Here is a 13619-nt window from a genome sequence, read left to right as displayed (position 1 = left end):
TGCACACCATTAGACCATAAAACTATTGAAGTTGCTCTAACAAAGATATATGTCATGTCATTAATACCACCATATAATATAGTAAATAATGCATCCTTCTTCACTAAATTAAGCTCCATGCAAAATTTATAAGCCACCTCTAGTCTGGGCCCAGTTTTCATTTTTGTCATGTCATAAATTTTATTAGAAAAATGGGGGTGCTGAGATGAGACGAGAGAGACCCAAAGGGTGGGTCATACAAATTCATTAATTTGATTTGATTGATCATACTACAAGCTAATTAGATGGGACTCAAAATATGAAAGTGTCCACTAAATGACATCTCCCAAATCCATAATTTGATTGTATGGGACGAACCATATTCACGAGCAGCTCATATATCAAAGTATTCCACCAACACGTACAACGGCTTCCCATTCAAACGTTCACGACCCTGTCACGTACGTATTCACATGAATCATTGTGCTAAAACTTATATAGTGTTACCGAGACAATTTTTAATGTGCTAGACAACAACAAACAAAGTCATTTTCATTAAACAGGTACATAAAAAACAGCTTCTTTACAATGTGTTTTGAATCCTGATCAATAACAATATTGACTAGAAACACATGCATTTCGGAAATACAAATACTCTTTTTTTTTTTTTGTTAAATATAAGGTAAAAACAAACACAACTAATAATGGTCAATTTTTATAAAGAATCTTAAAATATTTAAACTTAAAAACAAAATATTGAGAAAGACAAAATACACATACCTTCAGTTCTGGTAATTCAATTACACATGCACACTCCACTACCTCTGCTCCCACACGTTCTAAAAAGACATCAATATAATAAAGGAAATCCATATAGTCAGACAAATAGGAAAATCAAGATATCAAAACCAAGACATCAATATAGTTAAAAGAAGTGCAAAAAAAAAAACTGAGCTGAATATAAAGATGAAACAGGATTGCATACGTAGTTGTTAAATTGAGATCTAACATGTAAATTTCAAACTCGGTATTTTATATATTTTTTAAAATATTTAAAAACTGCATTTAAATTTGGATCTTATCTTATCCAACAACTACATTTGTGCTAAAGGCCTAGAGTTTTTAGAGTAAACCGTTAAATTGGTCTCTGTAACCTATTTTCATATTAGTATCCGATTCTTCTAATATTTCAAACTGATCATTGTCTTTATTAAAAGTTTCTCAATTAGGTCTGTTTTATGTTTTGGTCACATGACTAGGGATCTAGCTGAGAAACTTTGACAAAAACTAGTTTGAAATATTAAAAGAGTTCAAGACTAATTTCAGAGTTGCTTACAAAGATGGTCAATTTGGTGGTTTACTCAAAAGTTTTTAACTGTAGGGAATCTGATTTCATCTGAACATATAGATTGTTGAGGTGTAATAAGGATCCACTTTTCTCACCAAGTAAATCCATAGCTGCACCGAGCGTTCCACCAGTTGCAATCAAATCATCAACCACAATAGCACGTTCACCAGCTTCAACAGCTCCAACATGCATCTCCAGACAATCCCTTCCATATTCCAGAATATATTCTTGAGATATAACTTTGCCTGACACACAAGATTTTGTTACTATAAAGAAAATGGGAGAAAGTTGAAACTTGTAATCTTTTGCATCCTGACACAAGATTTTGTTACCACAAGATTTTGTCTGACACATAAAATTTACATATACCAACAATGATCTTGGTCAAAGTTGAATCCATGACAAAGCCACATAACTGATAAACAAATAAAAAACAGATATTTTTAAACTAATTGTGCTTAGCCAAAAGTTGAAAGCAGATAGTAAACTAACTTACTGAATGAGAAATGTTCCGTTAAATTAGTTTCTGAACAAGATAATATATGTAAAACTACATAAAAGTATAAAACAATTCATATGATTTTGGATTCTTATAACTTTTGTTCAAAATTCAGGTCAAAGAAGTAGTTTTATTCATAAACTGCTGGTACATTACGTATAAATAATTTGTAGGCTACACTATGCAACAGTCAACACAAACGTTTCACAATGAACTCTCTGTATATCAAGAGGTAAGTATCACTATGTTTTTTTAACCCATTTCAGCGAAAAACACACTTTCCAAGGCACAAACACAAGGAATAAATCAAGTTTTGCGCATTGGTAAGTATATTTTTTGTTTGAAACAGATTAATCAACGCACACTTAACTATCGAAGATTGAAACACAAATAAGGAACAACCTCGAGAACCATTCTCACAAATAAATTGCACATTTGCATAGGTGATGCTATGCAGGAGTGTGACGCAATGAAATAGTGAAGAATCAATTGAGGAGTTTTGATAAAAATTGTGCAATACAAGTCTAGTAGAACATTTAAACTTAATTGGTAGAGGAAGAAAACACACATAGTGGCAGTGTTTTGTTAAAAGTGACAATAAGCATAGTGTGATGCAAGTGAAGAGGAAAAAAGAATAACATGATGATCAAAGTATACCAGGCAACTTCTTTGGTTTCCTCAACGGTACAAACTTTGCTCCTATTGCTAGGGCAATGGGAGGACCAAAAATGAAACCTCGAGCTTCGATTCCTAAAGAATAAAGAAGAGAAGAAGAATTAGTTCACCGCAACACATGGTTTGACAATAATGCAAGTGATATTCAAAACCAGCAGGAAATGAAGAAACCATGGATAATACTAGTGTGTTACAACTTTATAAACATGGAGGAAAGGGTCACGTGAAATAATCAATTTTTCCATTCCGTTTCTACTTGCTTCCAATAGAGGATTTCTAAATCTTAATGTCACCTTCATTGTTTTCCATTGAAATATATAAATGGTACAAATGATTCAGAATTAGTAACCAACATGAAAGCAAGAAACTGACCAAAATATCTACTACCATACAATAGCACTAAGATTATATTAAACAGAAGTGAAAATGAGTACACCGGTAGGGGACGTAGATTAAAAATTAGCAATGGTAATGACTAATGAGGAAAGAGGATCCTCATACATTATTCACAATTTCATATGACGTGACCAAGACCTGATTTGATAAACAATTAAATTACGCGCTTATAGCATCAACACCTATCGTATAAGTGTTTATGATTAAGTTATTTTTATAAAAGAAGTATAAAATAAAGTAAAATGTTTTTCATATAAGCTATAAGTTGTTTTCATAAGCAAACACAGAGAGCATATGGAAATAAGCTGAAAACAACTTATAAATATGTCATCAATTGTTTTCGTGAACTCTTGCAAACAGTGTCACAAGTCCTTATGTAACTAGATAAACTCAAATAAATCAATCCAAACTAAGCCTGAATGATGGGATCCAAACATTAAAGAAATAGTCCATGCTAAAACTAATGCAAGCTTATTTCAATCACATACCACATGCTAAAAGAGATTCAAATAAACACGGATGAAAACAGCCAAAGTCCAAAACAATACCAACGCATTAAAAATGCAATAGCGTCATCATACTTAGCTAGCACTCAGTAACTAAACCTTTTTCATGATTCTTACAAACTTTACGCATCAACCACTTGTGCTAGACCTCATTGTATCAATAGTCAATTAATAATAGTTGATAACTATTGTACAAAGAAACAAATTCCTCCTCTAATATTGGAGTCTATAATTGAAGAGAAGCTTCCGGGTATGTCTAACAAAAGAAAAAGATACATAAATATGATGACAAAACCCCACCCAAATAACTATGAGCATAGTACAGACAGACAAATCCTAATGCACACACAAAAGGACAAGTCAAGTCACACACTAGCCAATAGTGTTCTTGTTCATTTTCAAATAATAAAAATAGTACAAAGAACGAAAGGGGGAAAAATCCAAACAAGATGCATAGTTGTATTGTATAGTACTTACTAAACTCTAAACCAGTACTTAAAGTGACAGTGTCACACTATAGTGAAATGTAGGAACCCACAAATTATAATATAATAATGGAGGGGAAAAAAACCACAAACATCCACTGAGTTGGAACATGCGTTAAGTGGGTCCACATTACACAAGTTGGAATCAATTTATCACCAATGGTTCTCCATGCCTAATTGGATCCACAAGAAACAAGAACCGCTGAAGAAAACTTGACAAAACAATCAATGGCACCACCCACTAACCACAAATTACAAGAGCTTATAGTCAAACAAAAATCATTGACAAAATATACAGTAACTTCCATTGCATAATGTCTCTCGAAAGTAAACACTACTCGACTTAAAATATAAGCAAAAATTAGTCAAAAAAAAAAATGTACCAGAGACTAAAATTTACGCACTCTGATATGAAATATAAACAGAAAAATTAGTTGCAAATTTATGTATATATAAACTAAATTTTAAACGGTATGCATCAGCTTTTCAATTGATTTTATTTTGCATATATTTTTGGACAGAGAATGCTATAATATTATACTATAGTCATTCCTACCCAACTTTCTTGTAGCCATGGACCCCTACCACCTTCAAGATAACAATAGTGATGACAATAACACCCACGTTCAAACAAAATAAATAAATAAAATCAACTTGTTCATCCATTTTTTCAGTTAAAAAATATCAACATTTTTTATTTACCTGCAACAACAGAAATATTTTTGCCCTTGTAACGCTCAACAAACAAATCAATCGTGTCCTTAAAAGCTTTGGGATCCAGCAACAAAGTTGTTATGTCTTGGAACATAATACCTGTCATTGCAACAAAAAAAAAACTATCAGCACAAAAAAAAACAGAAAAAAAAATTACCTCGAAACAAAAAATAAAGCTTAAAAATTGAAAAAATAAAATATGAATCAAAGGGGTCATGAAAAAAAAACAGAAACAGTGTTCTAAGTAGAAAACAGAACAAACCAGCTTTAGGGAAATTAGGGACGACACGAATCTTAGTTTTGATGCCATGAAGACGGGGATCCTGGTTATGGTTAGGGTAAGACGACATTGTTTGTGTAGAAGTGAGTTGAGTACAGAGAAGAGGAAGAGGAGAAAGAAAGTGGGTATATCAATTTATGTACGTTATATTTATATAGAGAGAGAGAGGTGTGTGCGTTGTCAAACAAGCCAGCGCCCAGCTGATTATTATCCCTAAAATCTTCTAATTCTTTTTTCTCTCGTTCCCTATCTTTCACTTATCTTTGAAAACAAATACACCCTCCGGTCACTAATATAAGCAAAAGTTTGATTTTTAGATTCATTCATTAAATGATGTACGTAGTCTTTAAAAGACTACATACATCATTTAATGAATGAATCTAAAAATCAAATTTTTGCTTATATTAGTGATCTGAGGGTGTAAACTAGAAAATTGGTGTTGACACATATGCAAAGGCTGAGAAACATATGTAAAAGACGAAAATACCCCTCGGTAGTTAACTGCCGAGGAAAAATTAAACCGGCTGCAGTTAACTACCGAGGTGTTCCTCGACAGTTAACTACCGAGGTTTTCCTCGACAGTAAACTGTTGATGCGTCTTGAAGCCAATGCAGAGGCATTAGCTTCATTTTCTAATCCTGTAATGTGTTTCAAACACAAAACACAACATATTGACCTGTTTTTTTACATACAATGGTTCAAATCACAAAACAAAATTGGTGCAAATGCACAACTTATTTAAACCAACATTTTTACCGTTAAAGAAAGTAAAATATCCCAATAAAAATTAATGTCGTCAGAATATGAACATACAAACCAAAGTCATCAAAATACCAAAACTAAAAAACAAGTCCTAAAAAATGAACTACAAGTAATCCAACTGTTGGTCCTGGTACTGTTGATGTTGGTGCCTCCTCCTCGGCCTCTGACCTATCCTCCTGGTCATGATCGGCGCGATCTGCTCCCTCACGGTTTGCAAGGCCGCATACAATTGCTGAGGGGTCATGCTCATCATCTCCTGACCCAAATACTCATCAGCATGGGCAACAGCGCTAGTAACCATGTCATAGGTATCAGGCGAGCTTCTCGCCTCGTACCGCTCCCACTGCTCTGCAATGATCTGCTCCTCATTTGCTGGCCTCATAAGATCTCCTGGAAGAGGTGGAAAAATCTGAGGGTGAGACACCTTAGTGTACCATATATAAATTATTACGCACGAAAAATATAACAAAAAAAATAAAAGTTAAGGTTCACATTTATAAGCTTCTTATAGTGAGCAGTGTCACGCTTCCCCCAATAGCTCTGTCTCCAGGCTTACAGGCCTCAGCTAACTCGCCGTATTGGTATGCCAGTGTCATCCCTCCGCAGGAATAATTACGCATCCCCGCATAGCCCTCCTCCATGGTCGTTAGATAGACCAACTCGATGTGTTTGTTGCTTCTATCACCAAACAATAAGCATCCTACAAGATATAGAAGATAACATCTCACACAAAATTTCCTAACCCTCTCCATCTCCCCCAGCTCTGTTGGATCCTCTGTATTCGCCAATATGTTAGCCCTACCAAGGTGTGTCGCATATAATTGCCTCAGCTTCGGATAACGAATGTACCCATCATACTCTTCACCGCAAATTTTCTCTGCCTCCTGCTGTGACACACCTGAGTGCCTCACCATTAGTGCCGCTGCCTCATGTCTCAACATCTTCTTTGGATGGCTCAACATCCGCCCTTCAATCTGAAGATGCATAAGAGATGCGACATCATCCAAAGTCACAGTCATCTCCCCCAAGGGCATGTGAAAAGTGTCGGTCTCGGGATGCCACCTCTCACATAGAGTCATCAGTAAAGCATGAGGCACAATGGCGTAGCCCAGGTAAACCAAATCATGTAACCCGCTCTCCTTAAGCGGATCCCAAAACCATCTCAGATTGTCGTTTGAACGTCCGAGACTCAAAATCTTAGCCCCATGATTAATCGGTTTTACAACACGCACCTTACGAACCTGAAATAATAGAAAAATAAACATAGTTTAAACAATGTAAACATTTAACTAAACAAAAAAAAACTTAACAAACAAATGCAAAAATAAAAATCGCAAATTTAAATTGTCGCACGTATTTTTAATTTAAGACATAACACATGTAAAACTTAAAACTTAAAAAGACACATAACAAAAACAATTTAAATCATAATTAAACATAAAGAAAAGAATAAAAGTTGAAATAAAGAAAATATAAAGAAAATAATTAAACATAAAGAAAAGAATTAAACAAAAACACATATAAAAGTTGATATAATAATCAAACAAACACATATATATAAAAAATTAAAACATGTTGCATAAGATAATCTAAGATAATTAAAAATAACACTTACGTTATCTGAATTATACCAAAGCGGCAATGCCACATGGTTGGCATAAGAGTGCAACAGAGATATATTTTACGGTCCTCCAGGAAAGGGAGGCTCCAAAGGTAACACTGTTGGGGCAGCCGCTGCTGCAATGTCATCAACGTCTTGTATATGCTGCTGCTCTGGTATATGATCCTGGTCATACCCACCATCAGTCACATCGTGGTGTGCCTGATCCTGATAATTCAGGTACTCCACCTCCTGGGTCGGGTCAACCACCTGCGACTCTTCAGGCTGTGTAGCTTGAGAAGCCTCAGAAGCCTGAGAAGTCCCTGAACCATCCCCCCTCCGACCTCTTCCCCTCTTTGGGATATGTGTGTTTCTCCTCTCCTTCTCCTTCCGGTAGCTTTGTGTTTGAGCACGCCTACCACCAATCATCTAAGATGGATCAATCAGGTCCTGCTCAGACACATTAAACCTAGACTAAACATAAACATTCACATTAAACCTAAACTAAACACAAACATAAACATAATCAAACACATTAAAAGTACAATGAACATCATTTTCATAACTTAAAACCATTCAATATAATCATCTTTACAATATAATTTGTGTCCATCATAACCTAAACATCATTCAATATAATTCTCATAACCTAAACTAACTAAAAAAAAATCAATAATCAATATACATTTAATCAAACTATAATTAACATCATTTCCATCATTTCCATAACCTAAACCAACTAAATAATGAATATAATTGTCATTGAGGCATTTTATCAAACACTTTGTGTGCAAAGTATAAAACATATTCAAATTGTGTTCATTTGCCACCATTCAAAACCACATTATCATTAAACATCATTTAAACAACATAGGCAACAACTACATTCATTTATCAATTCATAAACTACACATGCAATCATCAAATTGTCAATTTTAAAATCAACCCTAACCACATGCAAACTACTCTAATTTTTTTTAAAAATAAACCTAAACAAACTAACATTATCAATAAAATGATTGATACAACTTACTTGTGATAATGTGTGGTTGATTTGCTTGCAATTCGCGAAAATGGCTTTGGTGAGAATTGGTGAGAGTTTGAGAGAAGTTGGGAGAAGTTTTGAAACTGATATGTTTGTGTTTCTGTTCATGTTCAACACGCATCGGCAGTTAACTGCCGAGGTTTTCCTCGGAAGTTAACTGCCGCCGGTTCACTTTTTCCTCGGCAGTTAACTACCGAGAGGTATTTTCGTCTTTTACATGTGTTTCTCAGCATTTGCATATGTGTCAACAACAATTTTCAATAAACTAACCTATTGAATTTTTAATATTTAGTAAAATTAACGGTTGAAATAGTTTATAAATATAAAATAACGTAGAAAATGTGTATTGAATTAAAATTGTAAGAGTAAATTGGAATAAAAAATATTACTCCATCCGTTTCAAAATACATGTCTAATATTTGCAATGTGCACTATTCACTTGACTTACTTTGACCATACTTTTTTACTAATGTATAAATACAGATATTAGCATGTAAGATGTTGTTTGATTTGTCTCGACAAATATTTTCAAAATATTAAATTTTATAATTTTTTACTTTAGATAATTAAAGATATTAACTGTAAGGCTTAATTACACTTTTGGTCCTCGTATTTTGACCAGCTCACGAAAATGGTTATGCCTCTTTCAAATCGAACAAAACTGTCCCTATGCTATCATGTTTTTTTGCAGTTTTAGTCCCACATCCTATTTTCAACTCCAGAAACGCAGAGAAATGACAATTTTAGACCTACTCCCTATGCTCAACCATAAAATAAACAAGGAATAAAGAATATGGGTACAAGGAATCCACTTTATTCAGCACACTAACAAAAAAACCTTAATTTCTAAGATATGTTTCAAATTAGGGTTTTTTTGGTTAGTGTATTGAATAAAGTAGATTCCTTGTACCCACATGCTTTGTTCCTTGTGTTATTTCATGGTTGAGCATAGATGGTATGTCTAAAACTGCAATTTCTCTGCGATCTGGAGTTGAAAATAGGAGGTAGGACTAAAACTGCAAAAAACATGATAGTTTAGGGACGGTTTTGTTCGATTTGAAAGAGGCAGGACCATTTTCGTGAGCTGGTCAAAATGCCTAGTATTAATTAGATGTTACAATAATAATAATAATAATAATAATAATAATAATAATAATAATAATAATAATAATAATAAGTCTATACAATATATAAAGGGAGAACATGACATTGAAGTCGCTTTTTCACTTTTAATTATAACTTGAAATAAATTTGTCGAAATGTTACTGTGAATGTCATTCAAAAAGATAAAATCCAAAACTTTTATTTACTTTATCTTTGGTGTCATTCAAAAAGGTAAATACATTTTTGTTATAACATAAAAGTGTAATGTGTGTGTATATTAAAAAAATTCATAAAAATTATTGTTCAGTAAAAATAATAGCAAACATACACATAATACTCACCTGAACCTTAATATTACTAAAAATTGAAATGAATCATTCATTTTAAAACAACTTTTTTTTTTATAAATCGTGGTCTTTCTCGATGTGAGGAAGTATCAAGTAGTTGAACAAAAAATGTTATTTTGTCAAAACATCATCGAGGAAATTGACCAAAGGTGTTAACCGTATAGAGATCTTGGCTTCGTTTTCTGATAATTAGTGGTCCACTCTACTAAATTTTTAAGAAATGAATGGAGATTTCCCCATTCATAATTAAAAAAAATACAAACTAACATAAGTAGCTCCCGTCATAATGTATAACCCCACATATAAATTACTAGCTCTTAAAATCGGTTTTGGAAACGAAGAGTGAAAAATACGTCGGTGGATTATAATTTTGGTATATGTTACACAAATAGTTATTCATAATTGTTAAAAAAAAAAGGTCATTCATGTTTCCATGTGGAAAAAAAAAACTTTTAATACAATAACAATGACGACCATAATTTTTTTCCTCTAAAATAATGTAGGAGTGTGTCGTTAACATCTACGCATATGTATCACGGTATTGATATCCTTGCCTCACATGTACACTACATTACCACTTACATCTATGAGATAATTATTCCACCGAAGGGACAGTAGGAAAATACATGTATTTTCTTACAAGATGGGAAAAATACATATTGTTGGCACATCTCCTTCAACAACAAAAAAATGCTGGTTGCTACTATACATTTTCTACGTATTCTCAAAAGTGAGATATATAAAACACATGTAACTATCACTATGTTATAAATTTAGTTTTTGAACAAAACAATCCTTTTTTTTTGTACAAAGAACAAAACAATCTTATTTATATGAAAATGTAATCTTTTACATAAAAATGAATAAATGTACATATATTATTAATTATTACAATATTGTTCTAGGGTGAAATCTATAGACTTTGTCGGCGGAGAAACGCGGTTCAAGTATATGACTATTTTGAGTAATGAGTAACTTTTGATTTCATACGTTTCCTTTCCTTTTTAGCCTTCTTATCAAGTTATCTCTTGTAGTTTCTTGAATGTTCCTCTCTAGATGTTTTGTTGCCCGATAGTAGGAGTTATATCGGACTAACTGTTGCGGTCAGACACCTCATACTCTAAATACGACATTATTTCAAGAGCTGAGAGAATTGGATCGAGTAAAAAGATAGTCGGTTGAATATGAAACGTGTGGGCCAACTACGATATAATCCAACCAATGCGTGATTTGAGCATATAGAAGAATGCTTTATTTGAGTTTGTTGGAATTAAACATGTTTATTGAAATCCATTCAACTTTTGGATATAGAGGAAATTTGCATCCACTAATCATTTATCAATACTTCGGGATGAGAAAGGCTACCGGTGGGGAAAAAACTTTGTTTAATTTGTTATAGATAAGCAAAATGTTGTTGTAATTCCCATTCTAGGAATACAACTTCAAGTTGAAAGGACTAGACGTGACTGTTATGTTATTTGTGAATCGGTATAAATCTTTATGTTGGCTGGTCTTCCTTTCCCTTAAACTATTTAATGTTTGTGATCATTCATTTTTAAGTGTTTTCTAAAAGGAATTTCTTAATTGCTTTTGTCGAAAAAGTTTACAATAAAATTCAACCCCTCTTACCACTTTCTTGGGTATTTATCTACATACATACGACTTTGGCCAAGTTTCATCGGACATTGTCCAATACGTTTAATACTTGCCCCGTCACTCCTCTAATCGATGTTCTATCAAGATTAAAAATGTCTAATCAAGATAATAGATTCCGCGTCGAATAAACCCAATACAGGGTTATATATTTGATAAAGAATTTTTTTTTTAAAAATATAAAATATAATTTTAATAATTGATGTATTTCCATGAGTTTTATTTGTTTTATTTTTTTACAAAGGCTTAATTTGTCACCCAAAGGTCCAAAGACTGACCAGGTCCAAAGACTGAACCAGAGTCACTGTGATGTAAAATTGGCAAATATGCCTCTTTCACGGCGAGACTGACCAGGTCGCTTACGATCCGTTGGCAGAGCCTTCCAAGTCGGTTCCCACGAGATTCCCTAGTAAAGGGGGCGTGAGAGAGCTTGATATAGGTACCGATTGGCTAGTTTACGTATTAACCCCAATCTCTTACTTCTGAAAATTTGTGAACGTCAGACATAGGATCAGTTATGCTAGCAAATTAAGACAGAGAAATCCGTTTTGCTAACTTAATCGCTCTAGATAAACTAAAGAACGATAAGTAGAGTTTAACTAGCATATCAGCTTTCTCATCCCTTTTATATATAGATTTGTTGTCTATGAAAGGATGGTATGATCCTAAGGTAACCTGATCTAGTGAGTGATACGTGTACAGATAGTTTAGTATGAATATCATACGAGGTAATCCCACCGTACGCCTATTGAAGTGTTACTGCGCACTGCTTCAGATATAAAGCAGTAAACAGAGCGCCGCGCCTGACCGGCGATTCAAACTACCTGCTTGGAAAGAGGTATGCTCCGATACAGAGCTCCTTGGTTAGGTTAGACCATCAGTGACTACTAAAATAAACTTATTACACATTGACTTTAGTAGCCGAAGATCTTCCACCATTGGATGAGTCTAACTATAGATATCCTATAAAAAAAAGTTTTCCAGATGGAAGCCTATTATCTAAATAGATAAGCTTCCTACGCTGGTAGGGTTACCTGCATGAGGCCGCTTGATATCATATCTTACCCCACCCGGGTGGCTTCCGCGTCACCCCCAGTTGCTCCATTCTGGATCCCTGAGTGATAGAATAGCTATAAGCTAGCCCACCTCACCTTGATGAGTTTCACTAAGAAACAGGGGGGTGCCTATTTGACTAACATAGGGCTCTGCCTTACCAAGCAGAGTGAGGTTAGAAACTCAAATTTTGTGATAGGACTGACCTGACCCTGGTGAGAACCAGCCTATCACGCCACCGAGGTTCCGCCTCGTTGGCCTTAGTCTTGCAATCTAAGGGTGAAGGAGTCATCCAACCACCGAGATTGGTTACCCGGTTTACCCCTATCTGTATCTACATCTACGTCCTGATTGAGTTACATAGAAACTAAGAGAACTTGAAAGCAAGAGATCCAACAGGAATATTATTTATATATATTTATAAATAATATAGTTCAAAATCCCCCGAACCTCTGATCCGATAGCAGCTATAATATGCATCTACGACTAGCTACATGAACTAGATGAAAACTTCTACAAAAGGGTATCGAAGAATGCATTCTAACATCGAGTCCTCAATCAATGTAGATGATTCAACAAGGTAGACCGAAGCAACTCGTCGATCAGCTATCACCACATCGTTGCCGAGAATGGCATAGCGATCAAACTAGTGCTAGTGACTGTCTACGGCTACGGCTTATGCCTTCACTCGGAGGGGAACACCCATCCAAAAAGCAGAAAAGTGAAGAAGTGTAGAAGGAAAAGGCAAACCCTCGGATGGACCTCAACTAGACTCAGTCCGAGCTCCTGCAAGAGGGTCCAAAGTAGAGTGGCACGGAATCGGCCGGAAAAGACAGATCAGAGAATTGCGTATATTGAGTGAGATGCCGCTTCAAAGATGCTGCTTACCTAGGATGGTGTGCTTTTCGCTCCTTTGGCTTTCTTTCTCTCGGAGACCATGCCATTCCTCGACACCGACCTTCAAACAAAGTCAGATGAGGAGCTGGCTTCCCTAAAAGTTGCTCTGGCTGACTTGCCCGTTCCGCTTCTCTCCCGCTTTTGGGCGGTTCTTCCTCCAGCAGCCTATTCTTTCACAGCTTCTATGCCAATGGCTTATTTATTATTAAAAAAATTAAAATTATATTATGCATGCAAGATGTATTGGGGTCACAAAAAATTCTTTATGAAAATAAA

General features: G+C 34.6%; 2 protein-coding genes across 2 annotated transcripts; both read right to left on the bottom strand.

Annotated features, from left to right (window-relative positions):
* Window positions 1-206: 206 nt before the first annotated feature.
* LOC146919407 (adenine phosphoribosyltransferase 4-like) lies at window positions 207-5005 on the bottom strand. Its single transcript, XM_085712764.1, has 6 exons — window positions 4865-5005; window positions 4591-4701; window positions 2484-2576; window positions 1423-1572; window positions 760-818; window positions 207-433 (listed from the first exon to the last, which is right to left on the bottom strand). The coding sequence occupies exons 1-6, from the start codon at window positions 4950-4952 to the stop codon at window positions 374-376; spliced, it is 561 nt and encodes a 186-aa protein (XP_085568890.1). The 5' UTR covers window positions 4953-5005; the 3' UTR covers window positions 207-373.
* Window positions 5006-5747: 742 nt separating this feature from the next.
* Window positions 5748-7673, bottom strand: LOC146919406 (protein MAINTENANCE OF MERISTEMS-like). The gene is made up of 3 exons (XM_085711032.1): window positions 7365-7673; window positions 6169-6885; window positions 5748-6068 (listed from the first exon to the last, which is right to left on the bottom strand). The coding sequence occupies exons 1-3, from the start codon at window positions 7671-7673 to the stop codon at window positions 5748-5750; spliced, it is 1347 nt and encodes a 448-aa protein (XP_085567158.1).
* Window positions 7674-13619: the final 5946 nt, after the last annotated feature.

The sequence above is a fragment of the Medicago sativa genome, chromosome 5 (genome assembly GCF_051527215.1).
Source record: "Medicago sativa cultivar Bolivia chromosome 5, Bolivia_mono, whole genome shotgun sequence".
NCBI classification, from domain to species: domain Eukaryota; kingdom Viridiplantae; phylum Streptophyta; class Magnoliopsida; order Fabales; family Fabaceae; genus Medicago; species Medicago sativa.
This window is presented reverse-complemented; position numbering and strand designations above follow the sequence as displayed.